The sequence below is a fragment of the Seriola lalandi genome, unplaced genomic scaffold (genome assembly GCF_002814215.2).
Source record: "Seriola lalandi dorsalis isolate HSWRI2012SDOR001 ecotype SW California unplaced genomic scaffold, Sedor1 jcf7180002054764, whole genome shotgun sequence".
In the NCBI taxonomy this organism is placed as follows: Eukaryota; Metazoa; Chordata; class Actinopteri; order Carangiformes; family Carangidae; genus Seriola; species Seriola lalandi.
Genome location: NW_019525317.1, coordinates 562473 through 589362, shown reverse-complemented (window position 1 = coordinate 589362; position 26890 = coordinate 562473). Strand labels below are relative to the sequence as shown.

General features: G+C 39.9%; 1 protein-coding gene and 1 non-coding gene across 2 annotated transcripts; both read left to right on the top strand.

Annotated features, from left to right (window-relative positions):
* Window positions 1–9913: 9913 nt before the first annotated feature.
* Window positions 9914–9986, top strand: trnak-uuu (transfer RNA lysine (anticodon UUU)). Its single transcript has one exon. It is a non-coding gene; the product is annotated as a tRNA-Lys (tRNA).
* Window positions 9987–10496: 510 nt separating this feature from the next.
* LOC111668882 (solute carrier family 25 member 36-A) lies at window positions 10497–23731 on the top strand. The gene is made up of 7 exons (XM_023425032.2): window positions 10497–10932; window positions 12990–13154; window positions 14819–14896; window positions 16745–16845; window positions 18712–18778; window positions 19999–20288; window positions 20378–23731. The coding sequence occupies exons 1-7, from the start codon at window positions 10892–10894 to the stop codon at window positions 20569–20571; spliced, it is 936 nt and encodes a 311-aa protein (XP_023280800.1). The 5' UTR covers window positions 10497–10891; the 3' UTR covers window positions 20572–23731.
* The last annotated feature ends 3159 nt before the right edge of the window (window positions 23732–26890 follow it).

Below are 26890 nucleotides of genomic sequence, written 5' to 3'. Positions count from 1 at the left end.
TCAGTCTGCAACATGACTGTTTACTGTCACCCTGGCAACGGGTTCCGGTTCAGTAGTTAACGGTAGCTTAGCCTGCATATTAACAATGAAGAATAAAATTGTAATATGTAATTTCTTAACAAAACAAATATCAACACCAAAAGCCATACTATCAAAGACCTCTGTCACTTCGTATCTTACAACCGTTAACTTAGAATTGTCACCAATTATTTGAGGTAATAAAACAGCTCCAGGAAGACTGCGTGCTCTTACTTTGAAAAGCGGAAATGGCGGCGCCAGCACACGATCACTTCTTTCAGCTACAAGTCAATTTTCGTTCAGACCGGCAGAAGATTTGTCTCAAAACTCTGTGTAAAACGCAAATCCACAAGCAGTAGGGAAAAGAAAATTGATTCAGAAACGTTTTTTTGAAAGTTGTAAATATAAGGAAGATATTCCATTTATATGTAAATGAATTGAATGCATTCACAGATATGTTTTTATTCATGAAATTTGTTTGTAGATCCGTTTAATATTTGCAAGATATTTTTTGAGTTTACAAATGTATTTTTTGTATTTGTGGAAAGTGTTTTATATCTACAGATCATACATTTACTCACTGATTGTCAATCAGTTCACATAAATAATATTGAGACAAAAGCTACCTCCATACCCATCCCTCTTTCTCTTCACCTGCACAAGTTTTCACATCACATTTCCCCTTCTCTCTTTCATTCTTTTCCTCCCTTTCTCTCTCACTCCTCCCTTTCTACTCTCTTATTCACACTTCAAATCCAGACTTCCTCTTCTTCTTCTAACCCGTTCTCCACCCCTCTCCTCCTGGTTCTTCATCACATTTTTCCTCCTCTCTCCTTCTCTTCTGTCCCTGCGCTCTCTTACTCATTCGCTCAGCTCACCAAAAATAAGTGATAATATAAATGGCTATTTCCCCAGTACAGTACTAATAGAGCTCCATTGAATTGCGGGTCCAGTTAGAGAGACTCAGAGGAAATTACACCAAGTTGAAGTTAGAAATATAAATAATGTTATAATAAACTTCATATAAGATTCGGGGCTTTTGGGAAAACATCCTGGGCTGGAGGCCCATAAGCCTCCCCCTCGCTCCGCCTATGGTTAAAGCTGATACATGTCTGAAAGAGTAAAATTTAAAAATATCTTGAAAATCGGGTTAAACCACATCGATCACCAAGGCTTATTGGATAGGGCAGTTGAAAGTGATTCTTAATTATAGCAACCAGAACTGCATATACATTGTATGAACAATACACGGATATGTCAGGTTTTGTTTTAAGAACACAGGCACAATAGATCCTATTATATGCTTTTATCTTGAATCCAAAATGATATTTTTTTTCCGGGATTGTTTTACTTTAGCTTTGTCTTTCTAACTTGACAGTTGAGGAGAAGCAGGTCTACCAGGCTGGTTTGTGGACAGTCAGATCAGCCAAAATCCCAACCTCACTGCCCCATCTGCTGGACTTTTGATAGCAGTGCACATGTTGCCTTCATGGCCTCTCTGTAACTTTACATGTGGTGTATTCAAATGCTTTTGATTGTAAATGAGAACAAAATAGACTTTACAGCAGAGGAATTATTTTTGTGGATGTGGTTTTATCTGACAAATAAACAAAAACTAAATACCACAACACTGACAATTTACATCAAAATTTAATTATTTTTTTCTTACAGCTTTTGACAAAATTCTGAGGGTAATATCAAATCAAAACAAAACAATTCTTTCATAATATTCCCATTTGTTCCTCTTTATCCATCCGTTTACAATTATGCTTATTTATCACTCATTAGGCTTCAAGCTGACTTAAAGCAATAAAACTGACACTTAAAGGAACAAGTCAATAACTTGTTTTTCTATTATTGCAACAGCAAAGTCTCTTCATGTTATATGTGCAGAGCTATACGTGGAACGTTTATGAGTGGATTTGGGGATTTTTAATTACACTGATTTGAAGGTGAAGCAGTACCTCATTCAATTTTCAGCTCCCTGAATCCTTCCTGTTATTTAGTATCAAAGATAATATGTTATGTATATTCTTCTGCTATTACGTTATCCACTGGTATGACCTTGTACAGAATTAGAGGGAAAGACATTTTGCGGCTGATTGATTGTAAAGTATAAAAAAAAGTCTAAGTGTATTAAATCTGCACTTAGACTTACTGATGACTGATTACCTGAATAAAGGACCTGGGACTGACTTCATTAGTGATGTCATTAAATACCTGAGGTAGCAGAAAGGGACCAGAGAGCTTGTCATGATATTATGGGCAGAGAGCCAAATGCACCAAAGAAGTCCAGGGAGAGAGAGCAGCACTTAAGACATTATGAAAATGTACACATACAGGTGAAATTCTATCATATTATTTTGAATAAACAACAACAATGAACGATTTTAAATCAAAAATCGGTACATCAGTACATTCTAACTTTAAATATATAATCTCGTGAGCGCAAACCATGGAGATTAGAGGTACTACTTAACATCAAAAATAAGCATGACTTGAAAAATATAATGAAATAAACTCACTCAACGCACTCAGGAACAAAGGTGAAATGACAGAGATGATAACAGATTCCCAACACCTTAAACGTTGAACTGAGAGTCTTTATTGCATCCTATGGATAAAGAATGGCCTAGAAACAATATGTCATGTATTTCATATTTCCTGCCTTTCCTACATATATCTTTATCTAGATTGTACTGATGATGTTAGATGAAGTTAAGCTTAGAAATACCTCTTGCTGTCTTGCAAATGTGCAACTTTACATTCAAGATTTTGAGAATGAGATGAGTGATGCAACATAAGCAGCATGGTCCTCTCTTGACTACTGGGGTCTGTGTCCTGAAGCGCTGCTGTCTGGTTGCCACTAATCAGTGTCATCCTCTCTGCAGCACACTGCTGTCTGCTCATGTGGTTAGCGAATTCTGCAAAGGGACACTGAGTTTACTCACATTCAGCCTCAGTCAGAGCAAGACGCTGAGACGTGACTCAAATGCTGAGGGAAAAACAAGCGTATATTGGTGCTTGGTTAGCGAGAGAACAAAACAGTGTCACAGGATGCATTCTTGATCAGCTCACCTGGTTAAATTGGATGCCAAAATCCATTCTTCACCTCAACATTTTTTTGCCTTAGTCTATAAGACATACACATTGGTCAGTTCATGAATGGACGTGTGTATGTTTACATTTGTCATAAGTTTATTACCATAACTTAGATTTTAAAAAATAAAATGAATTCTTAGAAATCACATCATTGGTATGCATGTTTACATGTATTTACATTACATGTCTCATCATTTTCTCATCTTACACAAAAGTCTGAAAGTTTACTCTGAAAAGCAGCTTCAGTCAGTGGTTGTGCAGCTCTATTGATTTACTGAATCTGCTCCTGGCCTACACAAAGCTTCTCATTAGCGCAATTTGTTTGCTGAATGTTATTGATGCAGAACAGCAAGCATGTTGGGCTGCCAGCCCAGATACCGCCTGATAGATCCAGTAGACGAATGAAGTAGTTTAATTGGTCTGCTTCTATTCTCTACTTTAGACTCGGCCTTGCAAGAAGCCTTTGTTAAACCTGTAACAACTGTTAACATTATCATATCATCACCTTTTAACTTGATTTGGCAAACCTAATAGCAAACAGTTGCTCATTTTTACATCCAGCAGTTACAGAGCAACATTACATCATTCATTTGTAGTTTTAGTGGAGTTAGTTTCTGATCACCTGCTAAATCCAGTCCAGTACCTCTGTTTCTGGTCTCTTCCAGCTCCTGAGGGAAATATCTCACGATTTAGTTTAATGCTAAATGCTCGCGTGTGTTCAGCAAATACTTATTGACTTTATTGACCAACGCTGTAGCTTGGGAGGTACAGCTCGTTATTCACTAATCAGAAGGTCGTAAGTTCGATCCCCGGCTCCTACAGTCCACATGTGAAAGTGTCCTCGTGCAAAATACTGAACCCTTGATGTGTAAGTGGTGTGTGTGTGTACTGAATATAAAGCAGTCTATGTCGAAACGTATGCAAGTAAAAAAAAGCACAGTATGAATGTGGCTTCTAGTGTAAAAGTGCTTTGAATGGTCAATAATACCAGTCCATTTACCATTTCAACAGATGAAAACATCTGGCTGCTGTGAAACAAAACTGGAAAGAAGCAGCTGGACTGCAGAGCTCAAACTCACTATGAAGCTGGGTACAGCTGAATCCTGCAGATTCAGGTTGTTCATCTGTAGGTTCATCACTACGAGCAAACCCTTTCAAATTCTAACAGTTTTCACCTTTGCCACAGCCAGTTAGCTTAGCTTAGCTTAGCTTAGCTTAGCATAAAGATCTGGACACCAGGGGAGCCAAGCGTCTGCCTTAAACCACAGATTGTTGTTTTTACTTTTTTTAAAAAAAAATACGGATTAAACAAATGAGACATTACATATTAATTTAGAGGTGCTAGGAGGTGGATTTTGATGCATTTGGATGAAGTCAGGCTAGTCGTTTCCCTGTGGCTTCAATATATCCCACAGACATGATGAGTATTGTTCTTCTCATCTAACTTTCTGGAAGAAAGCGTTAAGGGTATTTCTCAAAATGTCAAATTATTTTTTAAATTCTACAACCATTTTGAGGCCTCCTTGTCATTTTTCAGTTGCAAAATTCGTTGTCTCTACGTGTGTGTTCTATACATATAATTACTACAACTACCTTATATAATAAGAAAGCCCTTGTGGGAGCTGAAATAAGCATAGCATAGCATTGATTAGTGAATGTTGCAGCCATCTATATTGACTCACATTCTTTTAAGCTTCATGTTTTTCAATGCAGGTGACAAGTCACCCATGTTTTCATATAACTGGTTTAGAGTACAGTATTGTGGCACAACTCTTTCCTTATATAAATTATGTGGCATCTGCTCTTGCATCTGCAGAAGGGTCCTGGACCAAACCGGACTAGGTCTGTGATTATTAATGACTGAATCAGGCATTGCAGAGGAGGCTACCAGGTCTTCAGTGGATCATTGTCCACAGCTCCCTCAGTCCTCCGCTGCAGTAATATCTGAAGGTACGGCAGTCATATGACGCGAGCTGCTGAACGTGCAACCACTTAACTTGACCTTTTTCCTTCCCACTCTGCTCTGCACCAATAGAAGTCATGGGACAGGGATGACAGGGATGATGTGGGTGATTGGGAATGGCATGTGTGTGTATATGTGTGCAGATGCATTTGTGTTGCCACGTGAGAGCCTGCAACTCATAACTTTAAGTTAAGTGTAAGAGTGTCCTGTACATAGTACTTTGTGTAAGTAAGCACAACCTAATGCCAATGTTCTGTTGATATAATTTTGAGGGAATTCATATTATGCTTGGCAGCCAGACGTGGTGAGTGTGTGAACGTCATGAGATACTGATTTGCATCAATTCTAACAGCCAGCAGTGAGCGCATGCCTGATAGCTGCCTTGATTCTTTTTCAGATAATCATGAGTTTCATCTCTCATAAAAACGGAGATGATTATATAACAAAATATTTGCTCTCATCCTGTGATCATTCCCTGTCTTTTGTGCAGTTGTATAGAGGAATGTCCTTGAATATTTGTTTTCATTTCCATAACACAAACTGTATTGATAAAGAAAAGAATCTCTTTACCTATTCTTATTATTACCTCTCAGTATATATATTTTAGCCAAGCTAGTTGGTCAACCACTGGTTGGATTGCCTTGAAATTTTGTTAAGACATTCATGGTCCCGAGAGGATGAACCCTACTGACTTTCGTGACGATATCCAAATTTTGGTTTAGGACTAAATACCTGCAAAACTAATGACATTCCCATCACACTCTGCTGGGCTTTGTGTTCAGTGCTAATTATCAAAGTCTACAGTCTGGTGCAAACATCAAGGACAAGTTCTAGCTGACTGTTCCTCGAATCATATATATATGCATACATACAAATATTTGCATGTTTCTAATCCTGCGTTTCCCTGTGCTCCAGGTCAATAACTTCAGCCTGCTTTGGTTTCCTGCCAGCTAAATTCAAAATAAGTTTGCACTTGTTTAAGCACAAATGTAGATCACACGAATATTAATGATTATAATGATAATCAGTTTTGATAAACAGAAACCGAGCACAGAGGTGATCAATTAATGGATTTATTCTTTACTTTTGCAATATGTATTACATCCTCCAGTAGTAGCCTGCCATTCTTATATCAACATTTTCTTATTTTTTGTAGCCAGGACATTTTAACATTTCCTCTCAACTTGCTGTTTTGAATTTCATCAAGGGTCACAGTCCAGTTTCAACCAGCAGTGAGCTTGGGATACATACAGGCGCTGTAAGAAAATCTGTATGTTGAACCACCGAAGGAGGTTATGTGAGGAGAGAACCAAGTGGATGAAAAGTTATCCTGACTGGGTATTGTCGGAATGTCAGACACACGTGAGGAAAGCATGGGTACATGCATGTTACAAAAATAAACTCAATGCCCTGAAATGGTTAAAGTTTAACTAGTATTTTCCTAATGGATTTCACTTACTGGTGTACAAAAAGAAGCGTCGATCTTATCTCCTCATTACAAAACACACATTCGCAAGATTATAGAATGCTGTATAATCACTTTTAAATGCATACCTGGAAATCAACCCACATAAACACTCAACCAGTGAGAAAGGGAAATGTTTCTTTATCAACAAACTAAAAAGTTCAGTAGCCCACATGGTCAAACAATGGTTGATCATTGATGGTGTGTTGACCTACCTTGTGTTCTAGAAAATGTTTTCAAGTAATGAGGAGATAACTTTCTTCTTTTCTCACTAATTCTAACTGTACAGGCCAAATGCAGACTCACTAACAAATAGTGAAACATAAAAAAACATTTCTTTTGTTGTACATTTTCCCATAAATTATAAGTTAGTCACAAGTTATCTTGTGAGTCTTTAGAGGCACTGTAAAACCCCTTGATGTCTGCTTAAATTTGATGATGAGTAATGTTAATTGTAAATTAATAAAACATATATTCATATATATCCATTCATATACGTTTATTCATATATATTCATACATTTATTCACATATATACAGTCTATTCATACACCCATGCTTAACCTAGTAACTGGTTGTTTTCCACATACAGGTAATATACAGTAAACTAGTCTCCTAATATGGGGTCTGTGACACACTTGAAACTTGCCAGGGATTACTTCACAGTGAGGGATTCCCCAAATCAATTTCCTTTATAAGGGAGCACCCTAATATGGTCGCCACACAGCTACAGATTCACTGTATCTCCCTAATATAGAGGGGACAGGATCCTCTGTCTTCAGCTGATAGGGACACACACCTGGTCAGCTGCTGCAACATACTCATGATAAGTGGTTGATATGTGCGGTGACTGCTGACTTGTCATTTGTTTTTAATTTATTGTAATTGCTTGATATTAGATCTACTGATTCCTATGAACCATTAGCATATCAAAAATAAGATAATTCTTAAAAAGAAAAGATGGAGTTACTAGCCACTTAACACGGCTATGAATTTCAATAGATTTGTCAAGTTTGCAGGTGATGCTTTTGGCCAAATGATGATTAAAATGTCAGAAAAGAAACATAAAGCAAGACTCTGCAACTTTAGCTGTACAGTGACCATTGAGGCCACTGTCACTAAAACAAAAAAATGTGCAAAGGTAAGTATGTCAGTTATATAGGCAAAGTTAACTAAGTTATGCTAACAGCTAATGTGAACCACCATAACCTACTGTTTACACCAGACAATGTAAAGCTGTCGCAGTAAAACCTCTGAGTATGTTGTGTTTTATTGGTTATCCTTAATTTGCAAAGAAATTAATGTTATTTCTACTTTCAAAAATGCTTTAAGCGTTCATTAGATGTTAAGCATTCCCAATCTTAGAAAAAGCCACAGACAAACCTGTCCTGTAACATACAGTGTATTCAGTCAGTGCATAAGATAACTGATTGGCCAAAGGCCAGCTTTGGCTTCAACAGATTTAAACCTTATGGTTTTGTTTTTGTACAAAACATGTTTTGGTTGCTTAAATTTAGCCAATCAAAAGCCCCTGAAGGAATGTTTGCTCTCAAAGTTCAGACTAACTTTTTATTTGAGTATTTACAGACAGACCTGCATGGAATACACCAAGATGTTGGTCTCTGCCTCCACAGCCAAAGCAAACAAGCAGTCCAAAAATACACTTCCCTCACAAACAGCCCCCCACAGGTCATGTACCCGCAGTTGATGTTGCCATTTCTCTCACAAAAAATAACTCATTTTCTCAGTGTGGCAGTTCTGTAGTTGGCTTGCCTGGGTTTATACTGTCCAGTTTCAAGGGCAGTCACACAGTCTCACGAATAACTGGTGTATAGCCTTCAGGGGGCCTGACGAGAAAGAGCTTTTGGTAGAAGAGAGACATAACAAAATCTCATTCACTTTGCTAATATTTAAAGCTGCATCCTCTGAAGGACATGGTCTACAAAGGTGTGGCCCTTTGTAGCCATCGTAGACTGCGAAGGCCAAACTGAAATTAGACAGTCTGGATCTTACCATTAACAGCCCCTCAAGAGCAAATGTGATATTTGTAGCACAGGAAAATTCATATTATATTCATAGACAGACAGTTGCAAATACAGTTTTCCTTTGAAGGCGCAATGTAATATGTATTATCGGATTAGATTTTATATGTAGAAAAAACCGTAAAGCCATAAATCCTGCAAAAGAAAAATTCTCTATAGACAGATAGTTTTCCTACTTACTCACTTTGGCTTATATAAAAACAGCTCATATACTGTATATCATGTCATTAATGTTGATCTATGAAAGACATGCTTTAATAGTACTAGTGCATTCTTTACTGTATATGAAAAAAAAACTCATATTGTATACAGAAAACATAAGAAAACCTTACAAGCCAGATTAGTGACCCCACTTTCGTGCCTTTTTGCCTTCATACAGTTGGACAGTAACGTGATTAGATGAGAAACTGCGGCACATGATCTGGCCTGGTTAAATTGCATCTGTACTTACGAAAATTAAATGGCGTGTGGATTTTATTCTGCTGCCCAAATTAGTAAACCTCATTTTCTGTGTACACTTGACTTTCAAGTCTCAGTTCACACACACACATAAAGTTGGCACAAAGAATCTCTGTATGAGATGTGTAGGTTACATATACCAAAATGAACTGAGGTCAAATTCAGTCTGTGGCAGGCACCATTTTTTTTCTCAGTGTCTAAATTCATCATTTCATATATTCCATATATAAGCTTAGGTTCTGTTTACAGGCTGTAACAATTGGCCATTTCTTTTATACCTTTCAGGTCCAGTAGTGTAGCATGACATACTGTAGTTCCATGGGGGAGATTGGTGCATAGATATTTGTACTACCAACACCATTGAACTCATGGGAATTTGACACTTTTACTGCAAAATTAAACATAGACTTGGGGTGTGAACATGAAGCAAAAATAGGCCAAACAGGAATGCTGATTGGTAAATTATATTCAGATTTCTTATGGGATCACCTGCAGGAACTTAAGTGACACATACAGTAGGTGATCCCTCATCTTCTATATCATGTATAATGCTTTATGCAGGATCTGGTGATTTATTATTGGCTATGGAAAACAAAACTGGGTATGGGTTTGCAAATCCTGTGGCCTATCTTACAGCAATTAGTTTACAGTTCTATGTCAACCCAACCTGCAAATGATGATAAATGATCAAGATGATTTAATTTTCATGAGATAGGAGCTCCTACAGAGAATTTAAATGTAGTCTAAGCCGACAAAACGCTTAATGGGGACGTTTGTTGTTCATTCAGTAGGACACCGCCAAATCTCCACCGCTACAGACTGCGTTGAACCATAAGGACATACTGTACTTACAGTGACTTTCAGAGCCCGGATAGCTCAGTCGGTAGAGCATCAGACTTTTAATCTGAGGGTCCAGGGTTCAAGTCCCTGTTCGGGCGAACATACTTTTGAAAACTGAAGCTTCCTTCTTTGGAAAGCCGTGTTCGTCTATAGGCTGCAAAGCCTTTCGCTGTGCCCCGTCCACACTGACCTATGCAGTTATAGTAATATGACTGCACAATTACGGAGCGAAATATGCGAGTTTTCCAAGTAAATGGCACATACATGTGAGTGTTTTTGTAAGGAGAATGAAAAGTTACGTAGCTGTACAGCAGCGCGGTTTGTTGCTACAGCCAGTACTTCATTGTGTTAAGTGACTTCACTGATTTTCAAGTGCAACCTACCCAAAGAGAAGTTAAGAAGTCTGCCTTGTTTCTCGGCTCTTCTTCGTGACACCAGCTAAACTCAGAGCTCAACCCCTCTATCTCCAGAGTGACGATCTCTGCCCTCGAAAAATGAAAAGCGATATCACGTGAAAGAGTAGTGACGGGGCGGGTTAAGGGGGCACCTCGACCAATCGCCGCCTCTGTTTTGCGGCTTCCCATTCGACGATAAACATTGCGACTTGACCCGCCGGTCTCACAGTGAGACAACGCACGTCAACGTGAGTGAGGCCGAGTCGGTTCCACAGTCGCTGTTATTAAGACTGGAAGACTGGAATTGCCCACCGACATTAAAGACACGCACACTATGGTGAAGCATTATCCTGTTTCACAAGTAGGAGACGCAGACCTGTGGCTCTGACATCGACCTTTACCACCGGAAACCCGTTAGCTTTTGCTGCTAACGCAAGCTAGCTGTTACACCGTCGTCTTTTTTCCATGCAACTGACCTCCACCACAACACAGACGCACTGAGAATCATTTGCTTGCTAGGTTGGGGTCGTTATCCTCCCCCGTTTCCTCCCGTCGCTCCCGTTGTCCCCGTGTGGTGCCCTGTGGACGGTTCCCGAATATGATACATAATGAGTCAAAGAGATACCTTAGTTCATCTGTTTGCTGGAGGGTGAGTATATTCCCATGTTATGTACATATAAGAGGTGAGCTAGCTAGCTCCACGCGCAGGGCTAACAGTCGCTGCTAACCAGTGTAGCTACACATTCTGGGACGTTTGTATTGGTATGTTCACGATACTGGGGTTTGGTTAGTGGAATAACTTTAACCTGAAGACCCGTGGTAGCATCGGTGTGCCAGATGTCATCTAACCAATCGTGTGTATGACTGTGCGTCCGTAGGGTGAACTCAATGTCACAAGTTACAATGACATTTCAGTGTATTAATGAAATGGCTGGTGTGTGAAGCGCGTTCTGTATTCACTGTTAGTCATCGTAGCAGTTATAATATATATATATATTTTTTTTTTTACAAAAGGTAAATATCAAGATTAGCTTCGTTTCAAGAACACATGGATGTTAAAAGTGAGCCTATCCCACTTTCGATGTCATCAGCCGTAACGTTGGTGCATCAAAACAAACGTGGGCAAACTGCCACTAAAGGTCACTCAGAAAACAGTGTTTAGAAACCAGACAAAACGTGTGTGCTCGGATGTGACTGATACAACATTTAAATTGTGTGGACACAGTGTAGTGCAGTCTAGTCTTTTCTGTCATGGTGGTCTGCCAAGTATGATGATGATGATGATGATAAGTCTGGTATTGTTATAGGAAGTTTGTGAATCCACAGTTCAACTCAGACTGTCCATACCGCCGTTGAAAGTGGGTGAAACGACATGCTGATTTTGACAGACCCATGGCAACATTAAATGTTGTAGAATTGTACCTCCTTGCCTCAGACAGACTATCCAGGCACAAGCTGAGCCATTTAGTTTACTATAATTATTTCTTGTAAAGGTAAATGAGCACTTCACTTACTAGTTTTACTGCAGCCTTGACTCATGCGGTCTTGTAGAGCCTTTATTATTTTATTGTGAGGCTACACTGATAGACCGGTGACTTATGTATTTGAAGAATTATGGCATAATTGAGTACGCTATTAGTTTTATGGGCCTAAACATGCTATGTTTATGTACCCTTTCAAGATATCCAATTTTTTGTTTATCAAGCCATAGCCCACTATCCAGGATTTAAGTGAGATCAAATCTGACTCCTCATCTGTGCATGTTTTTCTGTGGCAGTATCCTCTGTTTCTTGTGGTATGTATATTAGCTGGCTGCCGCCCATCATCTTACCTGTGCCAAAAAGTTTGTTTACAGGATTTACTATCTCTGCACTGGGGCTGTTTGAAATTTAACCTTAACTAAAGATAAAGTACTGGCACTCCTGCTTTTGATCTCCTCTTGTCTGGCCCTGTCCTGCTCAGTATAATCTCATCAGATTTAGTTAATTTATGTAAACCATGCAGATATCGTTTTTGTGTTCTCTTTTATCAGTCTTTATATTTGTTAAATGAGCAGGTGACTTTCTGGTCATAAAATGATGCCCTGGATGTAGCCATGTGTTTGTACAGGGCGTCGAGTTGTGCATTTCTAAAGATCTTGGCTCATGATTATGTGTGAATCTGTAAATGTTAAAACTTTTAAATGATTTGTTTTACGATTCACAGTCGACAGTGTGTGGGTTTTGATAAATGGGGCAGCAAAATGAGAAACGCAACATATCCACAAACATCTCTTTTTATATTGGCTGAATGGTTCAAATGGTAGTCCCTATGATCAAGCTTGCTAAAACAAAAACACAATAACTTTTTGCAGCTGTTATTTGAGCCCTATTTGATAAATCATGTGTATGAAAATACATACATGTGTGAGTTTGGAATGTGGTGTGGCACTGAACAGAAGCTTGCTGTTGTTTCCCAAGAAACACAAAGCATTCCTGACTGGCTCTCACTGTTCCCACACTGTGTTATTTCTTGTCTACATGCCAGGGAGCTTTAGAATCCACCTAACCACATCGTTACCTAATTTATTTATGCAGGAAAATGCACACCTATGACCATCCAGACTGTTGTCACCACCGAAGGACACTTAATATCAGTCTGTCAGCTGAGACTGGATATTGTTTGCTATCTCACCTCAACCTTTTTCCATCTCTGTCTTTCTGCCAGATGTGGGGGTACGGTAGGAGCCATATTAACTTGTCCTCTGGAAGTAGTGAAGACCCGTCTGCAGTCCTCCTCCATCACCCTCTATGTGTCTGAGGTTCAGCTCAGTACCGTCAACGGGGCAAGTGTGGCCCGCGTGTCCCCGCCAGGCCCCCTGCACTGTCTCAAGTGGGTATTCAACATTTATCACTCACACTCATGCACTTACCATGTCTTGCGTCCATTTTGTGTTTTTATATACATCATACAAAGCTTTGCTGAAACATAAACATTGCTGGTCAATATTTCAGCTTTAAACAAAATGAGTGGAGCTGGTCATGTATGTAGCTCATGGTTCCTTTCCCCTGCTCTCCCAGAGAAGTTTGGCTGCAGAGTCACAGTGCCTTCTTCAACAGGCACCATGTTGTTGCTCTTGTTGTTTGATCTGGCTGATGTCCCCCTGGCAAGGCCAACTACTCCCTGAAACCCTACTCCAAGTCCTCACCCTTTGGGAATACTACACACAAGAACACATGTCAATCGCTTTAGCCAAACAGGAAATTTCATAACAAATCCAACTATTATTACTTTTTGTATCTTGTGAGACTTTCACGAATGTGTAATTTCTCATGACTCATTGTGTCTGTTATGACAGACCTTTCCTGCTTCAGGAGGCCTGTTTAGAAAGTGTGTTTAATGATGGCTAGGTGCCACTCAACTAAGTCACATTTAATAAAGGTGCCAATCACCGTGGCAAGTTTAACTTGGTTGTGTAACATGGCAGTGTATCCCTAACTAAATACTTTTGGTACGTTGTCAAACTACTGTTTAATACAGTTCTGTAGTCCCACTGACAGTTTCAGACCTGCTCATTTTTTGGCACCATTGCTAGATTAAACAGCTTGCAAGAAACAGTGAGGGCAGACTCGTCTTGTATTTTTCTCAAACCAAAAATGAATCATATTCAAGTTGAAACTAGTAGATCTCTGTGGAAATAGACTGAATAACATGCAGCTTTTGTAGGCAGTGGTGGACAGGGTACAGTCAGTGAGGCTGCATAAAAATTTCAACATATTCATCTGCCCAGTTGCTGCACACTGCAGCCACAGCAGCCAAAAGTGGCACACCAGCATCTAGACATGACACACAGCTGAGGAGACTGGAGCAAATCCGCTTTTTGTGAGCAAACTCTAATAAATGAGTAAATGCATCTGTTATGTTGTTGTGCCTTTAAGTTAATTCTCACTGCTTTTTCAAGATAAAGCAGCTATTATGTTTTTGAAGAAAAAAAACATGCAGATTAACATATTATGCAACTCGATAAACTGGAAAATATTTCCCCTTATTTATGTGTGCGTTGTGTCCCCGAGACCCTGCAGTGTTCATTACCCCCGACAATACAAAGGGGTTGAATGGGGAAAACAACAGACAACTGACTACTGACAATTTTTTCTATTCTTAGATACCTAATAGTTTAGGGCTTTGAATGTAGGCTAAAGTTCCTGCTGTGGGTGAAAGGAGAGGAAAGGCCAGTCTTTAAAATCTTAATGGGTTTATCCTGTTGTGAGAATGATTGTGTTCAGTAAGTTTGATGACAAGTTACAACGTTTTCAAAGACTTCGCTTTGGGCACAAGTTTTGATTGGGCTGTCCAACTTACATCACCGTCCTTACGGGCCAAAGAAAAACACTTGAAACTTGAAGTGTTACCAGATAAACATGGAATTTTAACTGGACTTTAGAGCTTAAGAAATTGGACAACACCAGTAGATAGCGTTTATCTAGTGCCCTAGAGTCTACATATGATGGGGGGTGGAATCATACACAGTATTTCTCTGTGTGTTTGATTTTCAGGTTGATATTGGAGAAAGAAGGACCTCGTTCACTCTTCAGGGGCTTGGGGCCAAACTTGGTGGGCGTGGCACCTTCCAGGTGAGATGAATCTTGTCAACTTTATCCTCATCATATTCTTAACGATGTGTACCTATTTGGACTATGACGTGATAGACTATAAAGCAGTTAGTTCTGTCCTTAAGTGAAGGCATTCTTAGTCAAGTAATAGTCATTGGATTACTTTGACTAACTGATCCTTTGATGGAATTCAAAATCTGTCTCCAGTGTTATTATTCCTCTGCAGATTAATACAGTAATTTAGAAGTATTTCTTTCAGTGTTTATAACTGAAAACAATAAGTTAATTAATCAATACACTGATTGCAGGAAATAATTGTCATTATTGAGTCATTACTAATTAATTAATTAATTTTTATTAATTATTGAGTAAAGGATTGAAAAAATATTTAACAGATTAACGATAATGAAAATAACTGTTTGTTTGTAATATTGTAAAGCATGTTTCTAAATATTATTTTGATGCTAGAGATGTTAGTATTATTTAACATGATGACTCATAGCTCACTCCCCATTAAATACACCAAAAGACTACAAGTGTTGTTAACATCCATGCTAACTTTTGAGCTACATGCCAACTGTCTGCATGCTGTTGGCTGACATTGGTTATACATTGATAGCACTAATGGGATACATCTTCCCCTCGCTACCACTTAGTAACCAAACAAACCAAGTGATGGTTACTGTGAATAGAATTTTCCACAGCAGACATTTTAATCTGTCATAGCAAGAAAAGCACAGGTGTAATCAACAGCGTTAAGAATGGCTGTGTTCCATTTTGGTGAACCATTTCCAGTGTCCTGGTATTGTGCATTTTCTCTGAAGTCATGGTCATATTACTTTTCTATCCAATGACATTTACCTGCGCTCGTCACTGACAATGAACATTCCTGTCCGATCAGGGTAATAGATAAACATTTATGAATACATGAGCTGTTTTTACAGGGAGGAATAGCTGTGAGGAACATTGGTGTTATGTAACTACCACAGGGATCCTTGAGGTAACTTGCTGACAAAAAAGCATTAGGGATCCACGGCCATTTAGGTTCCATCCATCTTCACGGCTTTCTCAGCAGTTTTTGAGCCGCTTACTGGATGGTGATGTGTTCCTTTGGAAACGTGGCAGCAGCTGCAGCATTTTGAGAACAACACTGGGTCTATGTGTGGGAAATACTCTGACTGGAGTTAGGTAATAACGTATAACTGTCATCATCTTTAATTGCCCTCAGTGGTAATGATGGGAGCAAATAGCAGCTAATGGCAGTGGGCAGCGGGTAACACTGCAGCAAGCAGGTGCTAGTGCTAAGCATTTGTAGAGTGTTTGGTTAGCATGTTAGCATCTTAGGTGAACGAAAGCTGGTGCAGATCAGTGAACGTGAAGACGAGGGCCTCCCGAGCTGTGACGCAGATTTAAAGATGACTGCACAGCCAAACACCGTTTTATCATGTGATTGATGAGCTTTTAGCATCATTAATAGTCTGACTAAGCACATTTGACTAATGACTGTAGAACTGAACCAGATGGCGCATTACACAGCGCTATCGCTGCTAGAAGGGAAAGAGCAAAAGCAGCTTGTATTTAGAGCATGACCATGATCATTCTGACCTTCTTTAATTAGGTGAAAACAAATAAAGACACTTAGTGAAAACAGATGAAGATGTGCTTTTATACTGAAAACTCTCTTTGCTTAGACAGCTCATTAAGCTGAACATGACATGGGGAGAGTTTCACTTGTTAATGTTGTAATTAACAAGCTACACAATAGACTGAAACTAATTAGCATTACACTGAAAGCGTGACTTACATAAACTCTTTAGCCATGTACAGGTGTAACATGTTCTGACCTTTCTTTTCTTTTACTTGCAACAGAGCAATCTACTTTGCTGCTTACTCTACTGCCAAAGAGAAACTGAACGGTGTGTTGGAACCGGACTCCACACAGGTACACATGGCGTCGGCTGGAATGGCAGGTAACTACACATCTGAGGGAACAGATAAATATGTAAAACCATGTAATGCTTTTTAACGTACTGTAACCTCGTGAACATTTCCAGCATGCTTGTGAGAAATGCTGAGTAAACGGACCTGGTCTGGTTCAGTGCTGGTAAGCTTAGATGAATAGTGGTTTTACCAGCTGTGTGTATTGCTGCTGTGAGCCTTTGCGTTTGCATTGATCCCTCTGTAGAGAGCAATCGGTGGTACAACTAGTTCGTGTTATGTTTGATGTTAAAGACTTTTCTCCTGAAGACCCTGTGTATACAAAAACAAGTTAATCCTGTTGCTGTCACCTTTTCCCCAGACTTTCCTTTGTACTGCTACAGTAGCAATCCTAAAACCGTTTAATTAAGAATGTAGGCTGTTAACAGGCCAGACTTAAATATTCCATCATTGCTCTCTGTTGCTTTGTATGTCAAGGGGAGGTTATCTGCTCTTATGTCACACTTAACCATCTGGGACTGCCGAGCCATTACAATGTGGGTCAGACAGGCAGCTGCATCTACTGTTTGTTTGTGTGTGTGTGTGTGTGTGTGTGTGTGTGTGTGTGTGTGTGTGTGTGTGTGTGTGTTTGTGTGTATGCGGAGGTGAATCTGACAGGTTCATGGTGGTGCCACTTTTAGCCCACCGTGACTCAGACTTTTCAGCAACTCAGTCAAGGTCAGCATTTGTCAGGACATCTTTGTCCAGTCAGACTGAGCTGAGCTGACAGGTTGATGAGGTGTCGACTGTCCAGCGATTAATCCAGTCCCTGCAATGATGCATGATACCTACAGCAAAGGTTAGAGCTGACCTCTGCCATGGTTAACAATTGATGTACACTTGGCACAAAGTTGACCCAAAGCACAAAGCACAATTGAGTTAATAAACTTAATATCTTATGAGCCAATAAAGATAACATTTGCAAAATATTTTGACATGAAGAATTTGTTTCCTACAACCAGTTTATATACAGATGGCGAGTTTTGCACAGTGGTTCCCAGTCTAGGGATCAGGCCTCTCCAAAGGGTCACATGATAAATCTGAGAGGTCACGAGATGACTTTGATCATCACTTTTAGCTCCATGGCAGTTAATTATTGTTACTGTATTAATAATTGTTTTTGTAGCTGTATTCTTCCATGTCCCTACTGCTGTCTTGGTTGCGGGATGATCATTTCACATGAATATGGTGGGTTGATTCCTGGGGGATAACTGGAGGGAATGGGTTGAAGTTAAATGGTTGCATGCCGGTCATTTTGCTACACACAAGCCTGTGTCTGTTTTAGGCTTTTACTCTACCGTAGCTCTCCTCTCGCAAGGGCATGAGACCCCCGCACCGCCAGGGGTCTCTAGCTGCATCTGTGAGGAGTTACTTGGGTCTGCGTGAGTACTCACCACAGATCTGTGCTTTTTTTTCCTAAATATATCTGGTTGTTCTCTGTCTCTCTACGCATTTCTATCCTCTTCTCCCTTATCATCTAGGTCATTGGATAAGAGGCAGCTTCTTTTAACGGCTGTTTGCATGACACATACAATATTTATGACATTCACTTGCTCCCATACTAGCACACATAGGGTAGTCTATAGAGGGGCTAGTTATCTCTCTCTCTCTCTCTCTCTCTCTCTCTCTCTCTCTCTCTCCCTCCCTCTCTCTCTTTACGCTGCCCTTGTGACTTTATATTTTAATGAAAAGAACACGTTTGCATTGTTTTAACTTAAACAACGTCAATGCAGCTTATAGAGCATTTGTATCGCATGTAGAGTGTTAGTCTGAGGACACTTCTGTGCCGCAGGCAGCTTGACACATTTCTAGATTTTGAACAAAATGTAACCCTGTTGTTTTTCTTTTTTCCTCTTCAGGTTTTACAGCCATCACAGCAACCAATCCAATCTGGCTCATAAAGACGCGTCTACAGCTGGATGCTAGGTAAACATGACACTAGAGTGTGAGCTTCATACATTACACATTTCAGTTTCCAAATGAAGGCACTAACAGTCTATTATAAGCCCTGTGTTATGTTTTCTGTTAATGCAAATTCTTATTACCACACCAGGGCTTCCACACATTTCTATTTGGGGGATACTCATTAATTTTACTCCTGAACTCCTCTTTATTTTTAAAACCAGACTGACAAAAACGTTGATGAATTTGTGTGGAATTCCTGGAGAAACTTTCATATCTGTATGCTATCCCTGTGCCACCAGGTTGTGGTCCATCTACTGCAACCACAAACTTTCTTTTTTAGCAATTAACCTCATAGTACAAGTTCTACAGCTTTATAAAGGCTCTACTGAAATTGTGGCTTTTCAGACTCCTAGTGGTAGCATCCAAAAAGACACTGTGACAGACAGCCAGGCATGTTGCTTTGTCCCACCCCCCGCACCCAATAATCTGACCTGGGAACACTGAGAAAGAAAGGCTAAAAGCAACACATGACTGCATCCTACTGTGTAGTTATACATGAGCTTTCATGACTTCATTTTCTTAATCTGTAAATAAATATCAGAATTATGTAATATTTATCGACTCCAGTCCATTTGGAAATGTGGGAATGGACAAAGTCCTTGTAATACCCTTTTTACACCAAAATTAGTGGGTGTAAACAGGTTTTTTTAAACGCTGGTAAACCCGCTAAAAAGGCGATTGACCCCTTTTAAACTGCTAGTTGAGTTTCCCTTTCTTTATTGCAGGGAGCAGAGCCATCACATGCAGTTACAGAGCGCGCACACACACACACACACACACACACACACACACACACACACACACACACCACACACACACAGAAAGAGTGAGCTGTTAGTTGCTGTGCAGACTTTCGTCCCCATGTTGGAGCATCAGTGTGAGATGCTTCAATTGGTGATTGTGTGTTTTTAAAACTTATTTCGGGGCTGCGTTCACTCTTTAATCCCCAAGCGCAGTGTAGTGGTGGTGTTACTGGTTTACCAGCACCGTGCTGGGCAGGTAACAGGTGTGTTTACAGTGTTTGTGCCCTGAAAGACGTCATAGCTCGGAAAAGGGCCAAAAATGAATGAAGATCTTCTGAACCATTTTTCATTGCCGACAAATGCCAAATGTTAGTGGGTCTTACTGTTTTATTTTTTTTTAGACTTTTCAAAATGGATCCTTTTCCTCTTTGTTCTCAGGAATCGCGGTGAGCGCAGGCTGAGTGCGTTTGAGTGCGTGCGACGGGTGTATCAGACAGACGGCCTGCGAGGCTTCTACAGGGGAATGTCGGCATCTTACGCTGGCATCTCAGAGACTGTGATCCACTTTGTGATCTATGAAAGCATCAAACGGCGTCTCCTGGAGGCCAAGGCACCACAGAACATGGACGAGGAAGAGGAGGTGTCTAAAGATGCTTCTGACTTTGTGGGGATGATGCTTGCTGCTGCCACCTCCAAGACCTGTGCCACAACTATCGCTTATCCTCATGGTGAGTGTCAGATTAGCAATGAGCTAATGTAGGCTGCTTTACTTTTCGTTTTCCATTAACCTGTTCCCTCTTTCTTTCTGCCTCTGCAGAAGTGATCCGCACCAGGCTACGTGAAGAGGGCACCAAGTACCGCTCTTTCTTCCAGACTCTAACAACAGTGCCCAAAGAGGAAGGATACCGCGCCCTGTACCGCGGCCTCACCACCCACCTGGTACGACAGATCCCCAACACCGCCATCATGATGTGCACCTACGAGTTGGTGGTCTACCTCCTGAACGGTTAAAGTCTTCCCCCGCCCTTTTAGACAGTATATATAACCCTGCCCCTGTTCAGAGATGGAGAAAAAGAAAAAGAGAGCTGCACACCAGTTACCACAACAATCTGCTCACCAGAAGAGGACGGAGACGCCACAATGACCTTTTCTCAGTGAACACGAGTGGTTGTTAAAAGCAAGTTGGGAGTTTTGTTTTGTAACCAAAGGGTCAGGCACAAGGAGGAGGGTTGAAAAGATCCTTGCACTGGTTTGGGGATCTGGGTTTAGCTGTAGCAAAGAAACAGTTTCCCTATTTTTTATCTTTATTCCATCCTTGTTCTCCTTTCGGTTATACACGTAGCTTGTGCAGATTAATGAAGAAAGAACCAGAGTTACAGTATATTCTGCCTTTAATAATACTAATAATGACAGAGAAATACAGTAATTCCAGTCCTTACTACATAGTGGATATAAGACCCTCTCCAGCTGAGACTTTGTTCTCTGATGATCGGTTTTAAAAAATATTTTATTAGCGTCATGCACCATTCCTAACATCCCCAGAGGCCCAGAATACAAAGATGAGCTGAAGTATTTGACGAGGGTTCCCAAGTTAGTGAAAACGAGCTTTGTCTCGTTGAGGAAGGAGGAACAGAGGAAAGAGGGTGCAAGGGAAGGGAGGGAGGTGAAGGGGTGACGTGCCTTGTGTTTAGGATGTGACATAGACTATGATGCACGATGGCTGTAGCAGGAGGTGGAGCTCTGGTTGACCTGTTACAACAAAGGATGTAGAAATGTAGTTGTACACTGGTATTGTGTGGTTTCAGGTGCCCTTAGTGAACCTTTTACATATCGTGAGTACAGACACACTCGCATAAAGGTTTTTACTAGCCTCGTACTGGTCGCGATATCCTCGTACTGCAGGAATTTACATGCATTTACTGCTCTTTACACACTACCTACTCTCGTGAACGGATATCTGCTTGCTTATTACAAGTGAAGTGTGCGTAGCGACATCGACCTATGGACCTGTACATGTTTGTGTTAACCATGTGTGGAAGAAGAGTGATCACTAAGGTTAGTTAGAGGGTAAAATAAAGTCACCAAACTAAACCAGAATATAATCCACTGTTCTTACTACTGGAATGTAAATAAACAGGAGGAATAACTTTTACTAAAAGCAAGGAAGTAAAACACTGACCAATATTGTGAATTAAAAAATAAATATAATTAACAAGTTTTAACAAATTGTAATATTGATAGATATATAAAATATAAGTGAGTGTGTTGCATTGGCAAAAATGCAAACATGTAGTGCATCTTCTTTAGAGGAGAGGGGATTTTCCTGCTTGTTGTCACCTTCTTCTTAAACAAGGGTGTTGGTCTTTGTAGCACTTTTCAATGTCTTTCTCTAGAATATTCATCTCATTTGTTTTTTTTCCCTTTTGGGAGGATCCAGGTTAGTTTTACAGGCAAAGACAATCCTCTTAAGTTTACTCTGGAAAACCTGTTGTACAGTTTAAACCAGTGTGTGGAGGAAGTGGTCAGGATTTGCTCCCCCTAAGCGCACATTAATTAAGTCAAACCAATATATATATTTAAAAAAAAAAGAAAAAAAAAAAGGTAACTGTTTTCTTGATTCCTTTCCATTGTTCAGTTGTCATTTAAAAAAAACAAAATCTCAGCATTTCAACCGGTTTAAAATGGTAGGTTTCTTTTTTTGGTTTGTCAGTGTTTTATGTGTCGTTGGATGTCCTTCACATGGAATGGAAAGGTGCTTGCTCTCTTTGGATATTTTTTTTTTTTTTTTTTTATGTCAATGTTAAAGTGACAAAAACAGTGTTTTGCTGTGACCTAATTTATCCTACCAACCGTTTAAGTAACTAAAGAACCTAGACTCTCAACAACTGGGCATTTTCACCACTAACGGCAAAACTTAAAAGGGCCCCGGCTTCGCCCACAGTGCTGTGTTTATCTTCCAGTGTATTTTAATTCACATTGATAACTTATCCAAACACTTCACTGCTTCATAGGTCAGCGTGCTGGTGTGCAGCAGTAAGCAGCAGCAAGGGCATTTTTTTTGGCATAACATTTTGGCTCGACGATGCTCACTTTCTGAGTGAGACTGCAGAAACAGCTTCAGTGTGAGTCCTCAGATGCTTTCTTTTTTTTCTTTTTTTTTTTCCACTGAAATTACTGACGTGATCCTCAATGTGAACAGTGAACAGTTTTACAGCACACGTGAAGGATGCATTAGATTAGCCTCATTGTACAAGTCTTATTAGAGATGTGTTAAATGCTTGCAAGACGGTGCCATCAACACACACTACTGATGTAGTGAGATGCGAGTCCATGGGTGACTCCGTTGCTGCTAATAGTGATTGGACGTTTGTGTATCATGGTGCTGGCTACACTCCTATGGGTTTAAAACGGGACAAGTAGTGTGAGTTGATTGTACGTTCATGTGATTAAAGGGTCAGTTCACCCACATAACAACAATAAAAAAAAATCTCTTGTAGTACCTTCAGTGGCATTTAGTTCCGGTTTTATTTTTCCAGGTCATGGGATATCTGCTCATTGCTTCAGTACAAAGTGAATTGTTGTATTTAGGTGGTGGCTGATATTTCAAAACCTGCAGTAAAAAAAATGCCAGATTTGTCATTTTATTTCATTTTATTTTATTATATTTTATTTCTCTCCTTGTTTGGGTGAACTGACCCTTTTTAACTGTAAATTTCTATGCATCTCATTCACTTGTATCTGTGTCTGTTAGGTGTCAGGTGATGCATTCTTCCCTGCATTCTACAGTTATTTTCTTTTGCACCCACATGTTTGCATTGTGTTCCAGAATGTTTGCGTTTGTGTGTGTGTGTGTGTGTGTGTGTGTGTGTGTGTGTGTGTGTGTGCGTGCGTGTGTGCGTGCGTGTGTGCGTGTGCGCTTGCTTAAGTGACAATCGTACGTCATTCGGTTGTGTCTTGTGTGTAAGAGACCGTAGGAGTATGTGTGTACTCAGAAGAATAGCTGCAAACAGTGTTGTTTTTATCTGTTGAAATAAATTGTTGCCTTTTCCTGACGCCCTTTGTTTTGTTCCATGTTGTCACTGATGAGCCGACTGTGAGCTCAGTCTATGCATTCTCTCATACCTGTTTTTGTAAAACAAAAAGTCAATAAAATGGAAAGAGTGCAAGTATATTTAAGTGTCAAAAAATCTTTGTCTGACAGTTTTTCTCAGTTACTTTTGCACAGTTGAAAAAAATAATTCTCAAAATGGTGAAACTCTCATTTATTGCTTATTTTCTCACATCATGTGCATTTTTTGTTGCCTTCACACAAAAGTCAAATGTAAGAGTACAAATACCTTCAACTGACGTACATGTCAACATGCCTGTTGTGTAATCCTTGCCAACACAAAACACTAATGTTTCTGGTAGTGTCACAAAACTGGCAACTGTCACCTTTTGAAATTGATATGATGAACTTGTTGGCAAACAACTGCCTATTTCCACATCCAGCAGATATGAGCAACATATTGGAGTTGTATTTCTGGTCAGATGGAAGCTGTGAGTCTGGTATTTACTCTCCCTTTAAGCTCTGTTTTGTTCTTTACTAACTCTTTTGAATGGGGAGCCTGGAGGGGGACACATTTGTAAAATGAGTAAAAATGTGTTTCCAACATTAAATAATATAAATAAATAGATGCTATTTTTTAACTCCAAATAATCTACATCCATGAACAGATAATAAGAAAATGGGCCCCTGAACACAGACATGTAAAGGGCCCCTTACTTTTCTACATAGGAGCATGATGCCCAGCTCTGTATATTTGTTTTGTTTCCTCCTTGTTATGTTTCTTGCGGTTTGATGCCAGAGGCCCATTCAGTAATCCACCTGTAACAGTAATAAGCCAACTACCGATCACCTATTTGACTCTGGAGGGTGGAGTACCAAGAGGAGCAATCAGATATCCAATTTCAAGGCAGGCCCCAGCTAGTCACCACCTTTGTCTGTTTGGTGCTGTTCAAGTCGTTTACAACTGGTTTATCACAGGCTTGTTGCTGAGAACAGCTGCTTGCTGCGGCCGGAGGTGAGAGTGAATCCAAACAGCAAAGTTACTGGCTGCAAAACCAAAACGAGTCACTACACATGAGCTGACAGGAACTGTGAAGTTGGTGATGATTGTTTATCACCACGACAACTTTCACATACAAGTGAAACTCAAAGGTGAAAGGTGAGTAGATGGGAAAGTGTGATATGTGTGGCAGAGACAAGAAAGAGAGGGCTGCACCAGGGCAGTTTTAAAACATTTTAAAGATGGGCTTTTTTCATTTGTCAGTAGCTCCTAATTTACATGAATTGTTTGTATTGTGATCATTTTTAACCATACTTTCATTTTCATATTTTCTGTTTTACATTACTACACGTGATGCTCTTGTTAATGGCGATATTTACTTTTGACACAATTTATGCTGAGTGACTGACGGCCTTTTGCAGGACACGTGAGGTGTTACACAGGACTGACTAATGTGGTGATTACACGTTTGTTTTGAGAATTGTAATTGTGTCTCAGAAAACGTGCTTAATTAAACTGTAAAACTGAACAATATATGTAAGTAGATTTTCAGCCACCAGGTGTCAGTGTTGACTTTCTGAGCTCCTGGTCGAGGACTTCATCCAGCACATCCATCAGCTCAATGAGGCAGATACTGAAAGATGACCTCCTGCTGCTGCCTCATTCCTCACTTCAAAAGATGGGAGAATTGGAAAAAAAAAAACAAACAAAAAAACATCTTCTACCAAACTGTATTCTGCAGCACAGGCACAGCTGTGGCATGAAATGAGGCAGCCAGCTACCATGTAAACTTCGTAGACTGAAACAGAACAAAAAACTGATGCTTGGTGAATGATGGCATAGCCTGAGCTGAGAAACACACTTACCTAATTCATTGCCTGGCCTGAACAACAGCATCACATCATCGCATTAGCTCCGGCAGGACCAGCCTGAGTCAGACAACACACATATTTATTTTGTGTCAGACTGAAAAGAAGGAGGAATGTGTTCCCAAAACATACACCACAATCTGCCAGTAATGCCAGTCTTCTTGAAATAATACAAAGTGCCTCAGGGTGTTGGTTGTGCCTCAGTTGTAAATTGAGCTTTTGGGACACACTGTGAAACGATGGCAAAAAAAACCGAAAAAACACCCTGATTGAGCCAGTAGAGTGTTATTACTGGCACCTTGTTTACTGCTGGACTAGGGTGGGGGGAGGGGTAAAAAAAAGACAGAATATTGCTGTTTTCCATTTCCAGTGTCTCTGATGGGCTTTTGCCTCTGTGCTTTGATATTTTCTGCTGTCTGGTTTAATCCTAAAAAAAAGGGAATCTGGGCACTAATCTGTATTTGGGTTATATCGAAAGATTAAAGTTGTTTTTTCAATCTTCACATATAGATCAAGTTCTTCATTTTCTTGCTTTGCCCCCCCCCGCTAGCCTATTGCTTTGGCACATGCTTTTGAATTTCCACTTTTACTGAAGTGATTCCGCATGTCTGCTGAATCAGGCTGCTTATCTGTCCATAAATGGGGAATTCCAATGATTTTTCATTGCACTTTCATGAAGTTGGTTCACATGAGAAAGTTTTTGAGAAAGAATGGCCAAAATCGGAGAAGCGGTGGCCAAGATACCCTGATCCCTATCATGGATCAAGCTCCAAAAACAGTAAATCCTACATTTCCAATAATGTGATTTAGTAGTGTCTTCCACGAGAACCTCCCTGCCTGGAAAATCTGCATGCCTTTCAAAGGTGAAACCCAAGCTCGTAACACAACCTTTTCTTATAAAGTTCAGTGTCAAGCCAAATTAGTAATTTTCTCATAATTCAATCCTGTGTCCAAGAGTTATTTGTTCAGTTCCCCCTTGATCAATACCACATATGTTAAAATAATCATTTTTGTTTTCAAATTGATCTCTTTTCTCTTACTGTCAAAACAAAATATTTTGTTATGATTCATCCTCAGCTCTGTGGCACAAATTTATCCAATCAGCTAGTTACCTCCTCTCATATAAAACCACACTTGCTAACATGTTAGCTCAAGAGTTGTAGCTAGCAGAATGATATCATGGGTCAGAGGTGTGTGTTTGGGAGAGGCCCTCTAAATTATTAATTTCTCTCTCGTGCTATAGCAGATGAGGTAGCCAGCAGCTCTCTACAGCTCTTTATCTGGTAAGCAATGCCCACGTTTTGAGATTTCCCACCTGCATATTCACTTTCACTTGGAAATTAGTCACATTATGGAGGCTAAAGATGGTTTTGCAACTGTTTCCCTGTGACTTTAGAGCAAATTTTGGACATT

Bases quoted from the DNA above. Each gene is read 5' to 3' on its own strand.
- LOC111668882 (XM_023425032.2), top strand. From the start codon at position 10,892: ATGAGTCAAAGAGATACCTTAGTTCATCTGTTTGCTGGAGG. The intron at 10,933-12,989 runs GTGAGTATATTC...TCTTTCTGCCAG, and splicing joins GTTCATCTGTTTGCTGGAGG to ATGTGGGGGTACGGTAGGAG. The intron at 16,846-18,711 runs GTAACTACACAT...TTTCCTCTTCAG, and splicing joins GGCGTCGGCTGGAATGGCAG to GTTTTACAGCCATCACAGCA.